This window comes from Malaclemys terrapin, chromosome 4, assembly GCF_027887155.1.
Source record: "Malaclemys terrapin pileata isolate rMalTer1 chromosome 4, rMalTer1.hap1, whole genome shotgun sequence".
In the NCBI taxonomy this organism is placed as follows: domain Eukaryota; kingdom Metazoa; phylum Chordata; order Testudines; family Emydidae; genus Malaclemys; species Malaclemys terrapin.
Window position 1 is genome coordinate 26,089,833 of NC_071508.1, and position 24,349 is coordinate 26,114,181.

The 24,349-nt window shown below is 51.2% G+C and overlaps 1 protein-coding gene across 1 annotated transcript in view; it reads right to left on the reverse strand.

The window, feature by feature from the left end:
- The window catches only part of LGR6 (leucine rich repeat containing G protein-coupled receptor 6), a 216,083-nt gene that overhangs the window by 137,113 nt on the left and 54,621 nt on the right, over positions 1-24,349 (reverse strand). The window contains exon 2 of the mRNA XM_054024751.1: positions 11,319-11,390. Coding sequence (XP_053880726.1) covers positions 11,319-11,390 — 72 coding nt within the window. The remainder of the gene's footprint in view (positions 1-11,318; positions 11,391-24,349) is intronic.

Consider the following 24,349-nt stretch of genomic DNA (forward strand, 5'->3'; position numbering starts at 1 on the left):
CACAGCCTTCTTATCAGGGCCAGTTGTGCCTTGATTGAGCTGGCCACACCTGTGGCCAGTTACCAAGCCAGCCTCCCTCAGCTGCTCTTAATCCCTTTTCTAATTGGGTCCCAGCCACAGCCCTCTCCAAGGGCTGCTTTTAACCCCTGCTCTCCTGGATTGGGGCAGCCGCCCCACTACAAGCATCATCGTCATCATAGATTCATAGAAATGTGGGGCGGGAAGGGACTCTAGAGGGCATCTAGTCCTGCCCCCTGCACTAAAGCAGGATTAGATCCAGAAACTTCAGTGCCCCCATAATGCAGTGCTGCTATGTCAGAGAGGTGTTAGCAGGGGCGCTGGAACAATTTGTACAGTGGGGGTGCTGAGAGCCATTGAACCAAACTGTCAACCCTGAATATGATGGAAACCACTTCAAGCCAGGGAGTGCAGCACCCCTAGTTCCAGCACCTATGGATGTTAGTGACCCGATAGCACAACACTGCTATGGCACTGAAATGTCAAAGTCCCATAAGGCAGTGGTTCTCAACCAGGGCTCCAAGGCCCCCTTGGGGGCCATGAGCAGGTTTCAGGGGGGTCTGCTAAGCAGGGCCAGCATCAGACTTGCTGGGATCAGAAAGCCGGAGCCCCATGGTCTGGGGCTGAAGCCCAGGGCCCTGCCACTGGAGGCTGAAGCTGAAGCTTGAGCAACTTAGCTACACGGCACCCCCTGTGCTGTGGGGCCCCTGGGCAGTTACCCTGCTTGCTAACCCCTAACGCTGGCCCTGGCTTTGATATGCAGAAAAATAGTTGTTCTGGCACAAAGAGGCCGTGGAGTTTTTACAGGATACTGGGGGGGAGAGGGGGAGAAGGGGGGTTAGAAAGAAAAAGGTTGAGAACACCTGCCATAAGGCAACACCACTATGACACAAAAATCTACATACCCCAAAATGCAGCAACAGTATACGTGTCAGAATGCCCCATAATACACCACCGGGTTTTCCTACAAATAGCAGTGGCCCATAACACGGCACTGCTTAATGCCATGCCAATACCATCGCTCAGAAACGTCCGTGCCCCATAAGGCAGCATTGCTGTCACTTAAATATCAACAACCCGTCACGCGGGACTGCTGGGTCGCAGAACTGTCAGCGCCCACAATAAGAATCGACCCTGTCACACAGAAATGGGATGGACCTATCCTGCAGCGCTGCTTTTTCACAGAAACGTCAGTGTCCAACAACGCTGTGCTGATACGTCCCGGAAACCCCAGCACCCCACAACACAGCTCACACCCACTGCAGTGTCCCCTCGAGCGTCACGCTGCTGGCTCAGAGAAGTATCGAGGACCTATGCACCACTATGTCATAGAAATGTCAGTGCGCCAGGTTGCAGCCCAGCTAAATCAAAGACATGTTAGTGGGTCGGACTACGTCACAGAAAGGTTATTGCCCCTCAATGCAGTGCAGCTGCGTCATAGGAATGCTAACGCCCCATAATACGGTATCGCCATGCCACAGAAATGTCAGGCCCCCATAATGCACTGGGTCCCGGTAAAGGCAATGCCTCGTAACCTTGGGTGGCTGGGTCAGAGATGAGTCAGGGCCCCTGTAGTGGGATGCACTGACTCAGCAGCCTGTCACTCAGTTCCCCACCTGTTGTATGAAGTGAGCGCGGATTGAAAGACAGGCTGTTGGCAGAGGTGACCCATTAACTGAGGGACGATACAGCTGAGAGGCTAATGGGGTGGAAGTGTCCCCGGCTGGTAGGCCTGTATAAGCAAACAGGAAGGAAATGCTGGCAGGCAGCCGGAAGGAAGGCAGAAGTTGGCAGGACTGGCTGCTGCTAGGACTACCGTACCCTTGCCCAGAAGCAAGTGGAGAAGCTGGCTCTGGATTGTGAATATAGTTCATAACAAAGCACCGTGAAGGTCGAGAAGACCTGGAGCGGTTGTGGGCAGTCACTGAGCTGGAAAGGACCCTCAGGGTACCACTCTGTGACAGCCCCATATAATACAGCCTCCATATGCCACAGTAAATCTCACTGTCCCCATGGCTAGGGTGATCAGATGTCCCGATAAAATCGGGACTGTCCTGATATTTAACCCTTTGTCCTGCATCCTGATCAATATACGATTGGGACCCCATTTGTCCCAATATTCGGGTAAGGAGGCGAGCGGGAGGGAGGCGCTGACCCCGTGGGTGCTCCGTGGCTGGAGCACCCACGGGGAAAAATTGCAGCCAAGCTCCCCACTCCTCATCTCCTTCTCCGCCCCCAGTGCACTGTGTCACCGCTCCTCCCCTCCTCTAGTGCTTCCAGCCGCCTAACAGCTGTTTGGCGGTGCTTAGCGCTTTCCAGGAGGGAGGGGGAGGAGCGGGGACGCGTCACACTCAGGGGAGGAGGCAGAGAAGAGGCAGGCCAGGGGAGGGGACTTGGGGGAAGGGGGTGGAATGGGCGCGGGGCGAGGGCAGTGCAGGGGCGGGAAGCGGCAGGGGGTGGGCAAGCACCCATCTGGCAGAGGGGAAGTCTGTGCTGTAGGTGTGAATGGTGGGCGGGAGCATGAAGAGGCGAGCGGGTGAGAAGGCGAAAGGTGGGTGGGGGACTGAGGAGGGATGCAGCAAGCCAGCGGCAGGCTGGGGGATGAAGAAGGGCACAGTAGGGGGGCCAAGTGGGGAGGGGATGGGACCTGGGGCAGAGTGTGGGAGAGGAGCAGGGGTGGAATGTGGGCGGGGCTGATGGCACCCCAATGTGTCCTGATATTTTAGTGTGGTGATCTGGTCACCCTACCCATGGCACACAACTGCCCTGTCCCAGGGAGCAGGGCTCTGGCCCCTCCACCCCACTTGCAAGAGAGAGAGATGGGGCGAGATGCTCCACCTTCCCCTGCTGAGATCCCAGAACGTTGCTGTCCCCTGCAGACACCAGCAGGGTAGCAGGCCCTTAGGCTAGTTGGTGGCTGTGTGGTAACCCACCAGCTTCACAGGCATCCGCCCTTCCCCACCTCCTCCTGTTATTTGTTGCCTGCATTTGTTGCACCTTGTCTGTCTGCATCCTTTTCTGGCTCACGCATGATGCAGTGGGGCCCTGACCCCTGACTGGTGCCCTCTGGTGATACTCCAGCCTAGGGTTACCATATTTCAACAATCAAAAAAGAGGACGGGAGGAGCCCCGCCCTAGGCCCGCCCCTGTCCTGCCCTAGCCCCGCCCCTGCCCCTTCCACTCCCTCCCACTTCCCGCCCCCTCAGAACCCCCAACCCTCCCCCCACTCCTTGTCCCCTGACTGCCCCCTCCTGGGACCCCTGCCCCTAACTGCCCCCCAGGACTCCACCCCCTACCTAAGCCTCCCTGCTCCTTGTCCCCTGACTGCCCCCTCCTGAGACGTTCCCCCCATCCTAACTGGCCCCCTAGGACTCTACCCCCTACCTGTCCCCTGACTGCCCCAACCATTATCCACACCCCCACCCCCAGACAGACACCAGGGACTCCCACGCCCCATCCAACCACTCCCCACCCCCTGACAGCCCCCCCCCCAGAACTCCCGACCCATCTAAACCCCTCTGCTCCCTGTCCCCTGACTGCTCCGATCCCTCCCCCCACTCCTGCCCCCTGACAGCCTCCCCCAGAACTCCCCCCCACTCCTTGTCCCCTAACTGCCCCCTCCTGAGACTTCCCCATCTTTACTCTGACTGCCCAAAACCTTACACCCCCAACCCCCAGACAGCCCCCCCCCGATCTCCTGACCCATCCAACCCTCCCCCTGCTCCCTGTCTCTTGACTGCCCCCTCCAGAACCTCCCTGCCGCTTCTCTGACCCCCTGGTCCCCTTACCGTGCCGCTCAGAACAGAGTGCTGCGGAGCAGCGCACTCGGCAGCAGGGGGAGGGGAGCAGGGGGCGGAGCTCCAGACTGCCAGAGGCCCGAGGCGAACGGCCAGCCGGCAATCTGCGAATGCAGGGAGAGGGAGGGAGGGAGAGAGAGGAGGGGAGTGAGCTCAGCTGCAGGGGAGAGGAAGGGGAAGTTGAGGAGGGGCTCTGGCTGCCGGAGCCTGTGCGAGTGGCACGATCCGGCCGGCTACCCTGTGAGCCGCGCGCGCTCTGCAGGGGGGGAAATCCGGACATTTACAAATTCCCCCCGGGCGCTATTTTTAACTCAAAAAAGCTGGACATGTCCGGCAGAATCCGGACGAATGGTAACCCTACTCCAGCCTCTGCACACAAAGCACAATCCCCATGATAACAGGCCCTGCTCTGCCAGGAGGAGACCTAGCGGTTGGGAACCGGCCACACGTGCCCCGAACTGAGAAGGTGCGAGGTGAACGGCCGTGGGGGACACCGGGGTTCGAAGCACAGTAACAGAAATCCTTGCTGGGGAACACATTTCAACATGTTCGTATTCCTAGACCAGCATTCAAAATTCCCTTTCTATCGCTTCTGTGCCGATTGCCCTTGTCTCGCTTGGCTCCTGGCTTCAGGCTGCATTAAGTGGGATTTATTAGCAATTTTAATCAGCTGAAAGAAAAGAAAAGAAAAGAAAAGAAAAGAAAAGATGCTAACCGCCAGGCCCCTATTTCTGGAGACCCCTTTCCCAGAGAACTGGAGCCGTCTTTCTTGGCAGGCAGAGCTAGCCAATGCCTGTGTGGGGACTGTACATGTTCCCCACACTTTGTTGCCAGCATTGAACGCAGTTTGATATTTTCCCACTCCAAAGCTCGAGGCAGGGCGGGGATGGAGAGAGCAGGCAGCAGGGGGTGCCAAGAATGCAGTCAAATGGCCTGACAGACAGCTGTCAGAGAGCCATCCTGGGAAGGGAGTCTCTGGATACATTGCTTCTTCAAAGTCTGGTGAAGCTGAGCATCTGCTTTGCCTGGGAGCCCCCTGGGGCTATATCCCTGATTGCATTTGTAACACCTGTCTTCCGAAGAGCCCCGAGTGAAATATTAATGAGTTACAGCTCACAGCACATGTCTGAGTATCATTATCTCATTTTACAGGTGGGGAAACTGAGGCATGGAAGGGGAAAGTGACTCGCCCAAGACCACACAGTGAGTGTTAATGGCTGAGCCAGGAACCGAGCTCCTGACTCCCAGTGCTGTGCCGTAACCACAAAGCCTTCCTTGATCCCTAGTGATAAATGATCCTTCCACTGCTGCCAGTCAGCAACTGGATAAAAAAGGAAACAAAGGGTAAGAATAAATGGTCAGTTTTCACAGTGGAGGGAGGTAAATAGTGGGGACTAGTGCTGTTGAACATATTCATAAATGATCTGGAAAAGGGGGTGAACAGTGAGGTGGCAAAATTTGCAGATGCAAAATTACTCAAGATAGTTAAGTCCAAAGCTGACTATGAAGAGCTACAAAGGGATCTCACCAAACTGGGTGACTGGGCAACAAAATGGCAGATGAAATTCAATGTTGATCAACGTAAAATAATGTCCATTGGAAATCAAAATCCCAACTATACATACAAAATGATGGGGTCTCAGTTAGCTGTTAACACTCAAGAAAGAGATCTTGGAGTCATTGTGGATAGTTCCCTGAAAACATCCACTCAATGTGCAGTGGCAGTCAAAAAAGCAAACAGAATGTTAGGAACCATTAGGAAAGAGATAGATAATAAGACAAAAACTATCATAATGCTACTATATAAATCCATGGTACATCTACACCTTGAATACTGTGTGCAGATCTGGTCACCCCATCTAAAAAAATATATATTAGAATTTGAAAAGGTGCAGAGAAGGGCAACAAAAATGCCCCCAAATGTCCCCAGAATGATTAGGGGAATGGAACAGCTTCCACTTGACTGGGACTGTTCATCTTAGTAAAGAGAAGACTAAGGAAGGATATGATAGAAGTGAATAAAATCATGAATGGTGTAGAGAAAGTGAAAGGGAAGGATTATTTACCTGTTCACATAACACAAGAACCCCAGGGGTCACCCAATGAAATTAATAGGCAGCAGGTTTTAAACATCCATAAGGAAGTACTTCCTCACACAACACACAGTCAACCTGTGGAACTCATTGCCAAGGGATGTTGTGAAGGCCAAAAATATAACTGGGTTCAAAAAAGCGCTAGAGAAGTTCAAGGAGGATATGTCCATTAATGGCTATTAGCCAAGAGGGGCAGAGATGCACCCCATGCTCTGGATGTCCCTAAACTTCTGACTGCCAGAAGCTGGGACTGGAGGACAGGGGATGGAACGCTTGATAATTGCCCTCTGAAGCACCTAGCACCAGCCCCAGTCGGATTGGGATTATGTTATCCAATGTGCAATACTTTGCATTTATCAGCAATGAATTTCAACTGCCATTGTGTTGCCCAGTCACCCAGTTTTGTGAGATTCCTTTATAACTCTTCAAAGTCAGCTTTGGACTTAACTATCTTGAGTAATTTTGTATCATCTGCTAACTTTGCCACCTCATTGTTCACCCCCTTTTCCAGATCATATGTGAATATACTGACCAGCACTGGTCCCAACACAGATCCTGGGGGGACCTCGCTATTTACCTCTCTCCATTGTGAAAACTGACCATTTAGTCCTATCCTTTGTTTCCTATCTTTTAACCAGTTACTGATCCATGAGGGGACCTTCCCTCTTATCACATGTCTGCCTATACAATTGCTGTCAGGTACTTAGGGAAAATCTCTGAAGAGTTCATCGGAGGGAAGGAATAGGGTAGTGCATAAAATACGCTCAAGGATGGATGTTCAGCCCCATTCACAAGGACATCAAATATGCCGAAGAGAAGATCTCTAACTGTCCAAAGAAGACGGACAATCTTCAAACAGGACATTCTGGTAAGAAGGGAGGACAGAACGTTCTGCACGGGACAGAAGGACAGCAGAATGGGGTGAGGAAGCAAACTGCAAGATTGGATGGGGTTCTGGAGGTGGTAGGCAAGACTCGACTGGTGCTGATGGTGCACTGGTGATGCACCAACATCCTGTTCTGGTATTTCCTAACTCCAGAGTACTGGACTTTGCAACCTTCATATTCTTTTAAAATAGTTTTTGTCTATTTAATTTCCTAGATTTTTATAAAACCAAACTGAACAAACAGAAATTCCATCATGTGGCATCATATTGACACCCACCTGGGTCATCAGCAGGGTTAAAAGCCTCTAGAGCAGTAGTGGGCAACCTGCGGCCCATGTGCCGCACGCGACCCATCAGGGTAATTTGCTGGCGGGCCATGAGACAGTTTGTTTACATTGACAATCCACAGACACGGCTGCTCACAGCTCCCATTGGCCGCCGTTTGCTGTTCCCAGCCAATGGGAGCTGCGGAAAGCTAATTGTGCAAATTATTAATTTACTACTCTCTCTCTCTTCTTTTTGCACATGACACATGGAGTCAGGTCATGATCACTGTCAGCTAGGCAACCATCAGGGCCGGCTCCAGGCACCTGCTTCTCAAGCAGGTGCTTGGGGTGGCCGCTCCGGAGAGGGGCGGCACGTCCAGGTATTCGGCAGCAATTCGGCGGATGGTCCCTCACTCTGCCTGGGAGCGAAGGACCTCCTGCCGAATTGCCACCGCAGATCGCGATCGCGGCTTTTGTTTGTTTGTTTGTTTTTTGTTTTGGCTGCTTGGGGCGGCCCTGGCAACCATTAATTGCCTAGCAAGGGGAATACTGAGTAGAAGTGGGAAAACAGTATTACCTTGGGACACAGATTGAAATACTGTGTCCAGTTCTGGCATCCACACTTTAAATAGGATGTTGAAAAACTGGAAAGGGTTCAGGAAAGAGCAGCAAGAAGGAATCAAGGTCTGGAGAACCTGCCTCATAGCAGAACACTTAAGAAGCTCGAACTTCAAGCTTACCCAAGAGAAGGTTAAGAAGTGACTTCATCCTGGCCTATTAGTGCCTACAAGGGGAAGAGGTTTCCAATATAAGAGGGTTCTTGAATGTAGCAGACAAACGTTGAACATGAACCAGTGGCTGGAAGCTAAACTAGATACATTCAGACCTGAAATAAGACCCACATTTTTAACCGAGGGGAATTGACCACTGGGACAAATTGCCAACAGGTGTGGTGGATTTTCCATCACTTGAAGTCTTTAAATCAAGACTGGGCACCTCTTGCTCAGCTCAACCCGAAGTAATTGGGTTTGATGCAGGAATCCCTAGGTGAGGGTCTCTGGCCTGTGTTATGCTGGAGGTCAGACAAGGTGATCATAATGGTCTCTTTTGCCCTTAGACTCTATGACCGCACAGATCTATGTGCCATCTTCTCCACCCCCTTCGCTTTCCTTATTCCCATTTAGTACATTGGCCAGTCATCACCAGCCCTGGCAGATAACAAGAGCAGTCCGTTCCAAAATAACCACGAGACTGATTTGAAAATTATGAGGCTTTGAAAAAATAAATAAAAGATGTTGAAGCTTTGCTCTGTCCTCAGATTGGTTAACCTTTAGGCAATGCTATCTGCTCACCAATAAGTGTGTCTGTGTGTGTGTGTGTGTGTGTGTGAGAGAGAGAGAGAGAGAGAGAGAGAGATTCTCCCTAAGCACACACACAGCCTTCCGCCCAGCTGCTCACAGGGGATCTCCCTTTACCCTCCTGCTCTCCTTCTCCGTCCACAAACTCTGCCCTCTACTCGCTGTTCCCAGCCCAGCCTAGAATAGCAGCCTGCAGCCAACCCCTCTGTCCTGGTTAGCTGGTGGCAAGAACCCCACGCCTGCCAGCCCTAATACAACGCCTGGTCCTGTGGTGTCTGAGTGCAGCACACAATTCAAAAGCACAAAGGCTCAGAGCAGCAAGGTGTTGTTCTCCCCTGCTTCCTCTGAGACAGCAGATCAGCGGCAAGATCAGGGCATAGCTTACATGTGTCTCATCACCATTACACTGTCTTACACCAACATTGCTGAATTGGGGCCAGTAAGCTGCCATCACAAGTGTGAACACGTGCTGGGAAGCATGAAAGGCGGTGCAGCTAAGAGCCAGCTCTGCCTGCTCTCAGGGAGTGCCACGCAGAGGCGAATTAATGTTTTGTGGAGCCCTGGGCCAGAGCAAGTGGGGCCCCCTCCCTACCCCTGCCTGCCGTCCCCTCTGCCCTCCCCGCGCTCCTGCCGGAGAGCAGGGTCGGGGCATGGAGGCTTCCCCTGCCCGCCCGGTGCTCGAGCCAGGGAGTGGGGTCAGGGCGCGGGGGCTTCCCGCACTCCCTGGTAGGAGCAGCAAGTGGGCAGGAGGAGCAGAACAAGCCCTTGGGTGGTAGGGATAGCTCAGTGGTTTGAGCATTGGCTTACTAAACCCAGGGTTGTGAGTTTAATCCTTGAGGGGGCCATCTAGGGAACTGGGGCAAAAATCTGTCTGGGGATTGGTCCTGCTTTGAGCAGGGGGTTGGACTAGATGACCTCCTGAGGTCCCTTCCAACCCTGATATTCTATGAAACCCACTTCATGGCAGGAGTTCTGGGTAGGCAGGCAGAGCAGGTTGGGGCACAGGGTGCCCATTTGCCCAAGGACCCCCAGTGGGCCAGGGCCCTGGCCCTGATTAGTGGCTGGTGCCACATTTGGGGCAGCCTGTGCCAGAGAGATGGTCTGGAACTGGAATTTCTGCTCCTCAGGAAATCCTGACATTGGGGGGGAAAATGGCCTTTCTACTCAGACTGAAAAGCCCAAACTAAAAAACATTCTGACATGTTTATTTTGATATTATTATTTATTAGATACATTATGGTAGTGCCTAGGCACCCCAGTCATGGACTAAGACCCCATTGTGTTAGGCGCCATATGTTATTTATTGGGCGTATTATGGTAGCACCTCGGAGCCCAGTCCTAGACCCAGAACCCAATGTGCTAGGTGCTGTACAGACACAGAACAAAATGACAGCCCCCGCTCCAAGGAAACAACCATCTAAGCCTAAGACAAAAGACAACAGATGGATACACGTGAACTGACAGCGGAGTACAAGGAAACAATGGTACAATACCAGTGAGTGTGATAGGCTGTGACCTAGTAGTCAGTGCATCAGACCAGAACTCCTGGGTTCTAGTCCCCCATCTACCATTGACTCACTGGGCAAATGTATTCTCTTCTCTGGCTCTCAATTTATCCATAAGCAAAATGGGGATAATCCTACTGGCTCCCCCATATGAGATCCTGGGGTGGAAGGAGCTGTGGAAATGCAAAGGATGATAGTGTTGAAATGTTTCATTTCAACTTTTATAGTCTAATTAAATATTAAAAACAACACATATACCATATAGTTAGAGATACAACATTACGTCCTCTATAAACCTGATGCAATATTAAAATGAATATTTTAGTATCACATAAAAGTGTTTCCATTTCTATGGAGCTGCCTTTTTTTGACAGTAAACTCTTCTGGCACAACTTTTTTCCATCAGCTCTAATATTTGGCCTGCTCCAAGCAGCCATGGCATCAGGACCAAACCATAGAGGCCTCTTTCATGGTCAGGTGATATAATGCATTATCTTCTCAGGGTGAAATTCAGCCCCAGGCAAAGGGCTGTCCCATTATGCCCTATTTTCAGGGGTTACATGGAATTTAAGTAGCTCCTAATGCTGGTGCGTTGCACTAGGGTAAATGTGAGCCTTTCAGACCAGGCTACCATCTCCAGCCATGCCAGGTGTGTCACTGGCACATGGTCTCATTTTGTTATTTTGCCAGCATCACTGATATTACTGGTGCATGTGTAGTCAGAGTGCCAGGTCGGGTGGGTGGACGGCAAGAGCTAGGGGTGTGGTTTCCCTGCTCGTGTGCACATATTCGTGCTGGTTCTCATCACACGCCTAGTGTAGGCATAGCCACAGAGAGCACATTGCCATTCACGCTGGCATATAACAGAAGCCCATCGCCATGGGTGCAAAATCAGATAGTTCCTGAATTCCATGGCCTACTTACACCACCTCAATGGCAGCACTTACACATGCCTCATCAAAGTTACACCTCGCCAGCCCACGTCCAGGTCGTTAGGAGATCCCCATATCTCCAGAAGGTGAAACAGCCCGTCCAGCAGTGTGAGCAGTTACTGATTTGGCCTATTTTGCTCTGGGACAGGATAGCCCCCAAACCGCAGATGCTACTCTCATGTTGATTTTGCATGGATTGCAATGTCTGCTGCCAACTCCTGATTTCCATCGGTGCGAGAGGAGAATGTAACGGCTAGTGCAACTCAGCATGGAATTAATTCACTATGTCAAGCCACTGCATCTGCTGTAGTAACTCTCACCTCCCCTAGGCACATAGGACCTGATTCCCCTCTTGCATTTTAGCTCCACTGCGGTCACTTTGGCTGCCTCCCCAAGCCACAGTCCTCTCCACCACACGCCGTCCCGGAACAAGCTATGCTCTGTGCAGTCGCATCATACTTACAGCTCCTCCAGGAAGCGCAGATGATGGAACGTGCTGGGTTGCAGCTCGCTAATGTTGTTCATGCTCAGATCACTAAAGGAGAAGAAAGACAGAAGTCTCTGATCAGTTATTTTTGGTGGCTTGCACGGCATAAACCACTCCCTACTTTGCTGGCCGGGCTCTGGCGAGGGAGGATACGCCCTTGCCAAAGGCTTCTCAGCTCTAACATGGCAAGCAGAAATAACCTCCCAGGCTCTGGGGGAAAATATCAGGGCACAAAGCAGGATGAGAGATGTAATCATAGTAATTAATACTATATTCTTCTATAGCAACTTTCATCTGAGCATCTCAAGCATCAGCCGGTTTATGAAGCTTTCCATCAGCCCTGTAAGTGTTATTACCTAATTTCCACTTGGAGAAACCGAGGCACTGAGCGGTTTGGAATATTATTTCTTTAGACCAGTAGTGTCCTGTTCTAGCCATTATCCATGCTGCTCCCTGCTGGGGGATCGTGTCCAGGGCAGCAGCACACACCTGTCCTGCAGAGGTGATAGTGAGTTGTTGAAGAGGGAATACGTCTTGGCCTGCTCTGAACTTTTAACAGCCAGGCAAAGGGTCACGACGAAGACTGCAGGGCCTGGAATTCGCTCCAAACCTGGAGGCAAAATCCACGTCCTACTTTATACACAGGTTTGGAAGGATCGGCTTGTTATCGGTCAATGTCAGTAAATGTCAATTTCACTAAGCACAAATGGATAAAAAAATATTTCCATCAACAACAATCAAAATTTACAGAGAAGTAAAGTAAGCAAAGTGCAACTTGAGGACTAATTAGAGCTTGATTTAATGCTATTTACTTGGCATATTTTGACCTGTGATGTTGACAATTCATGTTTTAATGGTTATAAAACGTTAACTTTTTGAATCTCAATGTTTATTGTCATTAAATAATTGTCTGAACAACTTCTGTGGAAATCAGTAAATACTGAAAAGCTGCTTAAATATCAATATTATCTGTTGAAAATATAAACAAAAATAAAAGTTGAATTCTGCCAAGCCTATTTATGCAGAAGAAAACTGCTTCAGATTTGGCTTTTCTCAAGTTCTGTGGCTTCTGGCTGAGGCCCCGTTTAGTATCTGTTTAATATCTGACACATTCACTCTCAGGAGACTAGATACTTCATTGGAAGGTGACAGATTTGACTGACTTCCATCTCAAACCTTTATAACATACCAGTCCATCATGTGCTGACCATACAATTAACAGTAACAAAACAGTGTTTGCTATTACATAGATCAAGAGTAAGTCTGTAGCTAAAACTCTACATCAGGAGCTCCTAGTCATCTAGTCAAGATGGGGCACAATTCTTCCTGGGCAGATGGGCCAATAGAAAGCTGAGACACATGTAAATCCAACATGTAAAATACGGTGTGAGCTTGACTTATGTGTTGTGCAAGTTTTACGCATTTCACTCATCGTGTCTAAATACCAGTGATGGGTTCCCTAGAATTCCCTAGACTAGATTAGGTAGACAGGTCACCCTCTTCTATCATATGAGAATAAGGAGGCACCAAATGGCACAATAGAATATCAAGGTTGGAAGGCACATCAGGAGGTCATTTAGTTCAACCCCCTGCTCAAAGCAGGATCAATCCCCAGATCCCTAAATGGCCCCTTCAAGTATTGGGCTCACAACCTTGGGTTTAGCAGGCCAATGCTCAAACCACTGAGCTAGCCCTCACCCCAAAGACCTCCCAGGCAGCTGATACATGTTGTAAACCCCTTCCCCACTGCAGGGCTTGAACCAGGGCCCTCAGCATCCCAGGGGCATGCCCAAACCTCTACACCAGAGAAGGCAACTTAAATGCAGAAATGGAAATACTCCCCTCCCCCTACTTCTCCCCCCCCCCCCCCCCCCCAGGGCAAAACACGATGTTTTAGGCCCAGATTTTACTCACTCCATTCCCCAGCAAATCCCACTACGTCAACGAGCCTACGTAAGGATTTGACCCACTGATGTCAATGGGGATTTATCCCGAGGAAGGGGTGCAGAGTCGGCTCACTCCTACAGTAACTGTCCTGTGACATTCTCCCTTCAGGAAATCAGCATGGGCAATGAGTTAGCAGGAACTCAAGACAGGAACAGGCAGGTACGGTTGTGGCTCCATAAAACTGCGCCTGTCCTGGAGGCAGTTCCCAGTGCTATTCCATTGAATCGGCTTGGCAGGGCAGCCCATGCCCAGGGTGCAGATGGAATTGTAAAGCTCCATGATAGTACAGCTGTGAACAGGAGGTAGATGTGCAGCTGTGCTACAGAAGCTAGGCTGGGAAGTTACCAGGTGGTGTAGGAAAGTGTCCCCCCATAATGTCCCATTATACAACCAGAGCGGGTCTGTGATCACTGCCATCTTGACCAACACACTGGCATTATAACTGGGGACTTGCAGAGCTAAAAGCAGAAGCTACTACAGCTTGAACTAAAGAGTCAAGGCTCCCTTGCTGGGTGGTAACAGACTCACATCCCCTGTGGATCTGGGACACTCTCACACATCAAGGGGAGCGCGGGCATCAGGCACTGGCTGTTAGGGCTGGTCAACAAATTTCCATCTAAACTTTTTTTTGACTAAATACTTTTTTTCCCCCCCTTTTGCGTGGAAGAAAAAGGGATTTCTCATAGGAAACCTGAACATTCTATAGTTTTCAGTCAAAATTTGGTGGGTTTCAGCTGAAAACTATTCAAAACTGAAAAAAAAAATAGCTGAAACTGAAAAATATTTGGGTTTGGGCCCCTGAAAAATTTCAGTTTTTGGGTGAAAAGAAAAATCAAATTTTTCTCCTTAATAAAGTTTCCCCTTGTTTTATACACAGACTCGGTGCTTGTTAAGAGTAGCCAGTGGAGATCTGGCTGTAGGTTTTCCCTACCGGTGAGGCTTGAGCCCATGGTGTTTTGTAAATTTTAAAAGGAAACCCTTTTTGTTGCCAAAAACACCTGGCAGAAGGGTTACACTTGGACCTGTGGAGAGGACACTAGACTGGAGGTCAAGACTGCTGGGTCCTTTTCCCAGCTCTACCATTGATTTAGGCTACAGTTTTCAAAAGCTGACTCTGTTTTTGATGTCCATCTTGAGACACCTAAGTTATAAATATTAGAGGAAGAGACTCATGGGGCATTCCTGCTTTTATTTATTATTTGGATTAGAACAGTGTCAAGAACGGAGCCGCATTGTGCTGGGCACTGTACAAACCTATAGTGAGAGAGAGCCCCTGCCCTGCTCACAGTTTAAATGGATGAGATAGGCAAACGGTAAGTGGGGAAACAGAGGCACAGAGTGGTGAAAGGATTTGCCAAAGGTCACATGGTAGGTCAGTGGCAGAGTGGGGAATAGGCTCCAGGTCTCCTGAGTCCCATCCCAGTACCCCATCACTTAGACCACCCCCCAATGACATCAATGGAGTTACAGCAGAGGTGAATCTCACCTCACTGTTATTTCAGCAGAAGTGCTAGAAAGCAGCTCCAATCACCTAGGCACCTGGTGGCAGATGCTATGGCCCTCCTGTTCCCTTCCCCCCACTAACTACTGAGCACCAGTCTCTTTGCACAGAACCTTAAATAAAGCCTGAAATCATCTCTTTGGCCCCAGCCCATCTAGTCTGGCTCTAAACAAAAGTGCTGCCAGTTGAGTGACACACATTCCTGGAATTGCCAGCTCAATCTCCCATTCAGGAACCTTCCTTCCCCCAAACCCTGCACCTTTGAAGGCAGATCCCATGAGCTTTTGAAATCCCTCACAGCTGACTCTTGCCAATCCCCGAGAGCTTCACTCACCTTGCCTCGCGCGGTTACGTTGAGCAAGATTTCAAGAAAACAAATTCTAAATATTCACCTTAAGTGCTCCCAAAACTTGTATACACAGGAAAACGGAGCCACCGTTCATGGAAGCGTGATTCAGAGAGTCAGGGCTCATAACTCATCTGACCCCCCAGGGGTAACTTAATATATTTACTTTGATGTCACTCGCCTTTCACAAACAGGCCTATTAGCTGGCACAGAAAAGCAGAAGTAAACGAGAGGGTGCTACTCTCCCCCTGACCCCAGGCCTCCCTGCCCCATATACACTGCTAAGACCATGGACAATGGGCTGGACCTGTTCCAACCAGAAAGACATCAAGGTTTTTTAAAGCAGTGACGCCATCAGTAGGGCAAAGAGATTTTCTCATTGGCATGAGTTTCCTCTGCTCTCTAGGATCTCTAACAAAGGGTGAATTCTTGTAGCAACCGGAGCACTCTGAATGGCAGAGTCGGAGCCAGGCAGACTCTCTAGGAGCGCGGAATGAGACGCTGAAGGAGTCGGCTATAAAACTGGACACAGGAGACCAAACCCAAGCCCTGTGTAAGCGCCCACTAGTCCCGATGGGCGTTGCACCTGCTTCCGCCACAGGTGATTTTGTTGAAAGAAGCAGCAATGTGTGGACCTGCAAATGTGGAGTTCATGTCCACCGCAGCCACCGAGTCTGTCCTGAGGGCTTCCTAGGAGGCCAGTCACCGGAGAGGCTACAGCCTGACTCTTCATGTGTGCAGCTGAAGCACGTACCGCTTTGGCAGGTGTGTTTGCTTCCCCTTGCGAGCTGCGTAAGCAAACACAGGGGCGTGCGCTGTGCTGGGAAAAATCACATGCCTGTTGCTGAGCCACGGGACCATCTTTTCCTCTAGGGTCATTTCTACAGACCAGGATGGTGAAGAGCCCAGAGCCGGGTCTGAACTACAAACCTAGATCCAAACACTGCTCAGAGGAATCTCGGATGGATCCGCACGGGCCCTGCTTTGTAGAATGGGCAGAGCCAACCCCCATGATTCAACCCTAGGGCCTGGGCATCCCCTGGGACGTTTTCTCTCGAGTGCACAGTTTGGCAAAGCTCCAAAGGGCTGGAGGTTAAGCCAGGGCTTGGCCTTGGAGTTCAGCCAAACCTTTGGGGCTGAGGAGGTTTATTGTGGTTCAGGGACGAGGCCTCCAGAGCTGGATGCTCCTGTCTGAGCTGCAAGCAGCAGCCCCCACAGACAGGTCAGCATGAGGAGGGGTAAGGGAACTGGGGAAATTCCCTAAGCCCAGCACATCCGTTTCACTGGCCTGTGGGAACAGCTCAGAGGTCTCAAACCCTTTCCTTGCACAGAGCTGCAGCACTTTCTCCTGCCCTCCCCCTGTCCTCTGCCACGTCGCCCCTTCCCCGCTCCAGCCCCCACCTCAGCTCACCCCCCCATGTGCCTGCTGACTGCCCTCCTCTGAGAGCACCCCTTGACTGCCCGCACTGCTCCCCGTCTTTCTCCTGATCATGGGCACATTGTTCTGGCTCTGCCCTGCTTCACCCCACTCCTGACCTCACCCCCACCCTCTATGCCTCCTTCTCCCCTGTCCTGCCCTGATTTCCCCACCACTTTAAGCCCCTGTTAGGACTGTCTAGCCTTGCACAGACTGTCTAGATAAGTGCTTCTCAAAGTCGGGCCACCGCTTGTTCTGGGAAAGCCCCTGGTGGGCCGGGCCGGTTTGTTTATCTGCCGCATCTGCGGGTTCGACCGATCGCGACTCCCACGGGCCACGGTTCGCCGCTCCAGGCCAATGGGGCCTGTGGGAAGGACGGCCAGCACATCCCTCGGCCCGCGCCACTTCCCGCAGCCCTCATTGGCCTGGGACGGCGAACCGCGGCCAGTGGGAGCCACGATTGGCTGAACCTGCGGACGCGGCAGGTAAATAAACCAGACCGGACCGCTAGGGGCTTTCCCTGAACAAGTGGCGGCTCGACTTTGAGAAGCACTGGTCTAGATGACTGGAGTGCTGGCACCAGACATCTCGGTGTGAGGCTGAGAGGCCGGAAAAGGTTTTATAGCCTCACACAGTGCCCATGAGGGAGGTAAATAAATGATTCCCCACTTCCAGCCCGCGCAGGTCCGGTGCAGGTGCTGTACGGCTTGGCTGATCCGAGCCCCGCAGCCGATTCAAGATGCTCCCAGCGCATGGCCAGGAGACGCCTTGCTGTGCAGACTCAGATGGAGCTGTCTCCAGCTGGGCGAGATCCTCTGGGGGAGTGTGGGTGGGGTAAATTCCAGGCTTGAGTCTGTGGCATGCTAAAGGACTTCGTTAGGCCCATGTCCTCCCAGGCTGGTGAGGGCTAGTGGGGGAGAACTGGCCCATTGTGGGAGGTTGTTAGCAGCCCCCAGGGAGTCTGGCCATTGCTCAGGATCCAGCATCCCATTTGGGGGTAAGGCTTCCTGGGCAGGTCGGGGTGAGACAAAGCTCACAGTGCTTCTGACAAAGTGGGTATTCACCCACGAAAGCTTATGCTCCAATACATCTATTAGTCTATAAGGTGCCACAGGACTCTTTGTCACTTTTTACAGACCCAGACTAACACGGCTACCCCTCTGATACTTAAAACTCACAGTGTCTCCCTCTCCAGTGTCTGTCTGGGAAACTCCAAACAGCTGATACAGCCCACAGAGGTGCGAGCCTCCCGCCTCTCCTTTCCACTCTGCCTGCCGGTTCTTCAGGACCACTACTGCCCCATGCAAGCAAGTGGGCAGAGAAGGGGCAATGGGAGAGGGGGCGGAGCCTTGACTCTGCCCCGCCCCCTTCACAGTGGCAGAGCTGGCCCATCATGGGGGATAAAGTAAACCAAAGAAAACAAAATGAGGCAGCTAACCAAGACCGGGGATTGTGCCTTGTGGTTTCTTTCTAACGAGACCCTCTGTCAGGAGAAACCTCCACTTCTGCTGTTCCTGGAAGGGCAACGCTCTCAAGATTAAATCCCTGAGCCCGGTACACCAGCTGGCCCCCTCCAAAGACTGGCAGGCGTTCCGGGTCTGCAAAGTCACTCATTCTAGCTCTTTGGAAGAATTTCAGCAATGCCGCCTTTTTCCATTCCCCCAAATAAGCAGCACTGGCTCACGAGGTCACTGCATGTTCATTAATACGATGCCAATCTCACCTGCCACTTCATGCCAAAGGCCCGCGCAGCCCACTGCTCCCAGACTGTGTGCTCCAGTGTTTCCTTGGAGAAGAGCCCTTGGTGTGAATTCCCCTTCAGCGTGAGGCCAGCAGACCCCAGGCACCGTGGGGTAGATTCACCCGGGGGGTTGGGGTAACTCAATGAAAATCAGATCCGCTCCACCAGGGTGTTCAAAGGTGCGATGTGAAGTGGTGTGAGTGAAGCTGAGGGAACCGAAGTGAGCGAAGGGTACGTCTACACTGCAGCTGGGAGGCCGGGGTACAACAGAATTTTCTGAAGGAGGGGGCCAAAGCTCTCCCTCTGGCACCCCCACACCCAGCCCCAAGATCTCCCCCTGCCGCTCCCCCATACCCAGTCCTGAGCTCCCGCAGGCTGCCTGGGCACCCAAACCCGCACTCTCCCCCCTGCTCCATGTGCATGCCCCTCCTCGAGCCGAGCTAGCGGGGATATGTCTACCTGAGCCGGGAATTCCACCGGCAGCTGCAGCGTTGACATCCCCTAAACTGGTTCAACTTTGCAGCAGTCAAGGGTGCGGCCGCTGGTGTGAACGGGAAGAGAAGTAGCTGTATTGAAGTCAGTGACTTTGCACCGATGTAAACCCAGTGGCCTCGAGAGCAGAATCAGGCTTTTTTAAGACTACAAACCCGCTCGAGAGTCTGTCATCAGGGCTGTTTCTGGGACACTGACTCTGATTTTCTAAAAACAAAACCTGATGTGTAAGCACCAGGCTACAGCTAGCTACGCTGAAGTGACACCGATTTATACGAGCTGAGGACCTGGCCTGCTGCATTGCCATTATTACTGTTAGTCATTAGGTGCATTACAGTAATGGCAAGGAGCCCAAGTCATGGACCGGTCCCCCCATTGTGCTAGGCAGTGTACAAATACAGAACTCAAAGAGTCATCAATCACCAGCACAAGATGAGACAAGAGATGGGTACAGGCAGATGGGGGAACACAAGGAGACAATCCTGGTCAGCAGGGCCGGCAGGGGTCTCTCAGGAGAGAGCTCCGAGGAGGGAGCTGCAGGAGAACAAGGGAGCGGCTTTGCAGATGTTTATGGGGCGTGTGCGGGGCAGCGTGGGAGAAACCATGAAGGAGCCTGGTTGAAAACGTAACAAGAGGGCGACGGAGGTGGGAATCATGGGGCCGTCGGAGACGGGCAATCACATTTCAATAGCGAATAAGAGGGGATAGATCGGCGGGGGACGGACCATGCGGGGCCCTGAGAGTGAAGACACCCAGACAGAGAGGGAGAACCACACTGGAGATGTTTAATGGCAGTGCCGAGCCTTGCAGTGCATTAACCGGGCACTGCACTCGACCCCAGTTTGAAACAGCCCCAACTAGGCAGTCCTGGCAGAAGGGCAGCTTTGCAGAGCGCTCCATTCAAAGCCCTATAACAACCGTGTGGCCAGCACGTCACTCAGGATGGGATGTCCGGGCAGCGGCTGCACAAAGTGGTGCGTGACCCCTAGGAAACCTGTGTCGTGAAGGCAGCAAACGTGGCATCAAGGGAGTGCATCTCGAAGCAGCATTAACTCCTGCGAGGGGCTCTAGCCAGCCCTCCTGGGGGTCCCAGAATGCAGCTGTGCACCAGGAGAGCCAATGACTGAGGATTCGTGAGGTTGGGGGCGTGGGTTTCTCATGGATCACCAGCCTCTGCCCTACACTGCTGCTAGCTCCATGAAGCAGGGTGATTAGGGGAAGGGGAAATTACCCAAGCAGTGGCCATGTGGTCATGGAGCCAGATGCCCTTTCTCTCATGCCGGTGTAAATCAGGAGCCCCCCGACGTCCATGCAGTTACCCCATTAGAAATCTGCTCGGAGAGGACAGTCAGGCCGCGGGGTCCCGACTGCTTTTAGAGACGGGTGGTTCCATGCAGCTGCTTTGGAGTGCTTGAAAGGGATGAATTGTCGCATCTTTGCTGAAGAGATGCCCCCGCTGTTGTTCTAGCCAGGCCTAACTCCGCGACAGGAAGCAGGTGCCCCTCTCCTGTGATTGATTATGGAGCGGTGACAGTTCCGCCAGCAACAACAGCTGTCCTGCTTCGGCTGCGTCAAACGCTTTGCAAGTCAGTTCTCTGTCTACGCCACAAGCCCGTGATGTATAGAATCTGCTCAGCAGGCTGAGGTCTCCCATGTCCAGCAATCTCTACGAGTTCTGTTCCTATGTGAATGTACAAAGGGGGTGGGTGCCACATGATCACTTTGACTCCAGCAGCCTCTGCTCCTCTGGTTGTTATTTGCTATGCTGGAAGGTTTTAAGGGCTGCCATTAAGTGGCTCTTTGCCCTCCAGATAATCCCATATCTTGTTAATGGTGATGGGTGTGCTAAGCACCCTTCTTTAAGGCAAATTGGGAGGAGCAATTAAACTCCCCTGTGTGTAGTGATAGCTGGAGACAACAGAAGCCACCACCGCCCAACACAACAGGCTGTATTGCCGGGGACCCAATTCGCTGCTAAATTGTGAGGGCTCAGCGGTTTGTCTGGGATTAGTTGCAAATGCAGGGGTGAGGAGATTGATTGGTTGGAGCTGTGTGCGTTAGGCCTGAAAGCCAACAGCCAGCAGCTGTGAGAGCGAGCAGAGACAGAGGGCACTGAAGAGGCAGACTTGGAAATGGTAAGCAAAGGAACTACCTGCTGCTGTTTGTTTTCACTGCGTTCAGGGGAACAGGACTCTGTGTGAAGATAGGATTGCACCCAAGAAAGACTTCAGTCCTCTCATCAATTTCTCCTAACAGAAACATCCCAGCAAGGCCCCCAGTATTAGTGAATCGCTTGGGCCGAAGGGGCAATGGTATTTTAATAGCGCCAGTTTTTCTAAAGAAATCCGGGCCAGATTTTCAGGTCTTCAGTTCCAGACCTGCCCCAATGGTCTAAAAAAATCATGACTGGTGCGGAGAAAGTAAATAAGGAAGTGTTATTTACTCCTTCCCATAACACAAGAACTAGGGGTTTCCAAATGCAACTAATAGGCAGCAGGTTTCAAACAAACAAAAGGAAGTGGTTCTTCACACAACACACAGTCAACCTGTGGAACTCCTCACCAGAGGATGTTGTGAAGATCAAGACTATAACAGAATTCAAAAAAGAACTAGATAAATTCATGGAGGATAGGTCCATCAATGGCTATTCGCTAGGATGGGCAGGGATGGTGACCCTAGCCTCTGTTTGCAGAAGCTGGGAATGGGTGACAGGGGATGGATAACTTGTTCTGTTCATTCCGTCTGGGACACCTGGCACTGGCCACTGTTGGAAGACAGGATACTGGGCTAGATGGACCTTTGGTCTGTTCTTATGTTCTTAATGCACTGAGCCCTTCTGAACATATAGCCCCGATTGTGGGTGCTGAGCACCTGAAAATCAGTCCCACACAGGGTAGCTTTCCCGACACCAAGGAGACTGAACAGAAGTTTCCAATATGACTGAGGGAGGAAGCGAATGGGCTACAGCCCCTGGGAGGAGGAGGATGTTATTAATTAATTATTTGTATTGTGCTAGACACTCTACAATATTTATTAGGTGTATTACAGTAGTGCCTAGGAGTCCCAGTCATGGACCAGAAGCCCAGTGTGTCAGGGGCTGTACAGACACAGAACAAAATGACAGCCCCTACCTCAAAGGCCTCTAACGTTGGGCCCAATCCTGCAAGGTGCTGAGTCAATGGGAGATGAGAGTCTTCAGCACATTGGGACACCTCGTATTGATGTGCAGTGAAAAGCAGGCCATAAATGATGGGTTTAAGGAGCTCCCAAGATCTCCCTATAATGATTCCTGGGTTTCCATGAAATTCCTGGGTGGCTCTGGCTGGACCCACAACTGCTCGCAAAGAGGTAATTTGGCTTGCAGAGCTAGCTGAAATTTTCCCTGTTACAGTGACGAGCCCCACATGGGGGACCACATTACAAGTGGCCTCCGCAGAGAAATGCAGATCCAGCAAGAGAGCAAAGGAGCATCAGTTCATCTCCAGTGCTCCAGGAGAAATCTGGAAGCACGGCCCTGGCTTCAGTGCTGTTCCCCTGGAGTAGCTGAGAGCATGATGTGACCCTGTGCTTCCACTCCAGTTCTCCATGTTTCTAATTAGTGGACTCAGCCTCAGAACATCCCATAACCACTAAACCACGTCTGTGCCCTATCAATGATCCCCACAATGTTGCTATATTAACAAAAACCCTTTGAGTCCTATTCCCATAGCTGAATCAGTGGGATCTCATCCTAGATGGGCAACACCTTGCTGGTGGTCTGTGAAGAACACCTCTCTTATGGAGCTGGCTCTCCTCCTTTCAGCTGCTTCTGCAGCCAGCCAGACTCTGCAAGGAAGATCCTGGACATCTGTGCAAGCAGATTGAAACCAGGCAGAGAAGCCGGCACAGCAGGAGATGTTATAAGTAAAGGAAGGAGCAGGGGAAAGTGGGAGCTGCTCTCAGAGGCCACCAGCAGGACTGGCGTTGACAGCCACCAGTGGAGGCCATGAAATAGGAGAGGAACCAGTAGCTGCCAATTGGAGCAGGTAAAATTACATTTGGATTTGGCCCTGGTGCGACCACAGCTGGAATACTAGGTCCAGGTCTGGGGTCCACTATTCAAGAAGGATGAAGATTAATTGGAGAGGGCTCAGAGAAGAGCCACAAGAATGATTAAAGGATTAGAACACCTGCCTTTATAGTGAGAGACTCAAGGATCTCCATCGATTTAGCTTAACAAAGAGAATGTGAAGGGGCCTTGATGGCAATCTATAAGTACCTAGCTGGGGAACAAATATTTGATAGTGGACTTTTCAGTCTAGTAGAGAAAGATCTAAGATGATCCAATGGTTGTAAATTGAAGCTTGACAAATTCAGACTAGAAATAAGGTGCATGTTGTTAACAGGGAACAACTTACCAAGGGTCCTGGTGGATTCTCCATTAGTTGCATTCTTAAAGCAAGATTGGATGTTCTTTTAAAAGATCTGCTCTAGCTCAGCCAGGAATTACTCAGGGAAGTTCTATGGCTTGTGTTATGCAGAAGATCAGACTAAGATTCAAGAGATCCTGAATCAGGTAGATCAGGGATTTGAATTCGGGTCTCCCACTGGAAACCCATCCAGAGAACGGCTCAGGCTTAACCAAAAGAACTCTCACCAAACCCATAAGAGCTTGGTCTGCCTGCTTTCACACTGAATTCATCACATAGATCTAGGGGCTGATTAACCAACGTGCTGTGGTTTAGAGCTGGACAGGAACCACATTTTCCATTGAATGGGAACTGCCAGGAATTCAAACAAGTTTTCAGTTCCGAAATGGAACAAAACCAAAACATTCTGAAATTTCCCACAAAACAAAATTACGAATTCTTTTTGTGTGTTTGTTTCAGGTCAATACAAATACTTCATTTAGATAAAATCAAACAGCTTCCTTCCAATCCTGAGATTTCATTTGAATAATATAATATACATTTCAAAACAAAGTCATTCCAAAATGAAAAATCAAAACATCGCATTGTGAAAATGTTGTCCCCCACCCTACCCCAATATGGAATTTTGCCAGAATTAACAGGGGTCCATAAACATGTTGTTTTGGCCAATTGGCATTTTCCGCTGAAAACACATTCTGTTGGAAAATTCCCAACCAGCTCTGCTCTGGTCAATTTGTGCCACTCTGGCTGAGCTGGGTTTACGTCACTGCATCACTGGAGCAGTGCAAAGCACATGAGCTGAGATTCTCTGCTGCCCCCCCATGAAGCACTGCACAAAAAGGGACAGCCCAAGGGGAAGGAGGGCAAAGGTGGCTTCATGTCACCTTTGTGCCCTCCTTATTCTAAGGCGGCCACGACCATCCGCAGCACATGACTTTCTCATTTCCCCAGAGGGGCTCAACCACTGCTCTGCCCCAGGCCCCACCCGCACTCCACCCCTTCCCCCAAGCCCCCCCCCCTCCGCCCCAGGCCCCGCCCCCACTCCACCCCTTCCCCCAAGGCCCCATCTCTGCTCCACCCAAGGCCCTGCCCCCACCCCACCTCTTCCCACCCCTGCCTCTTCCTGCCCCCTCCCCTGAGCACGCCCTGCCTCA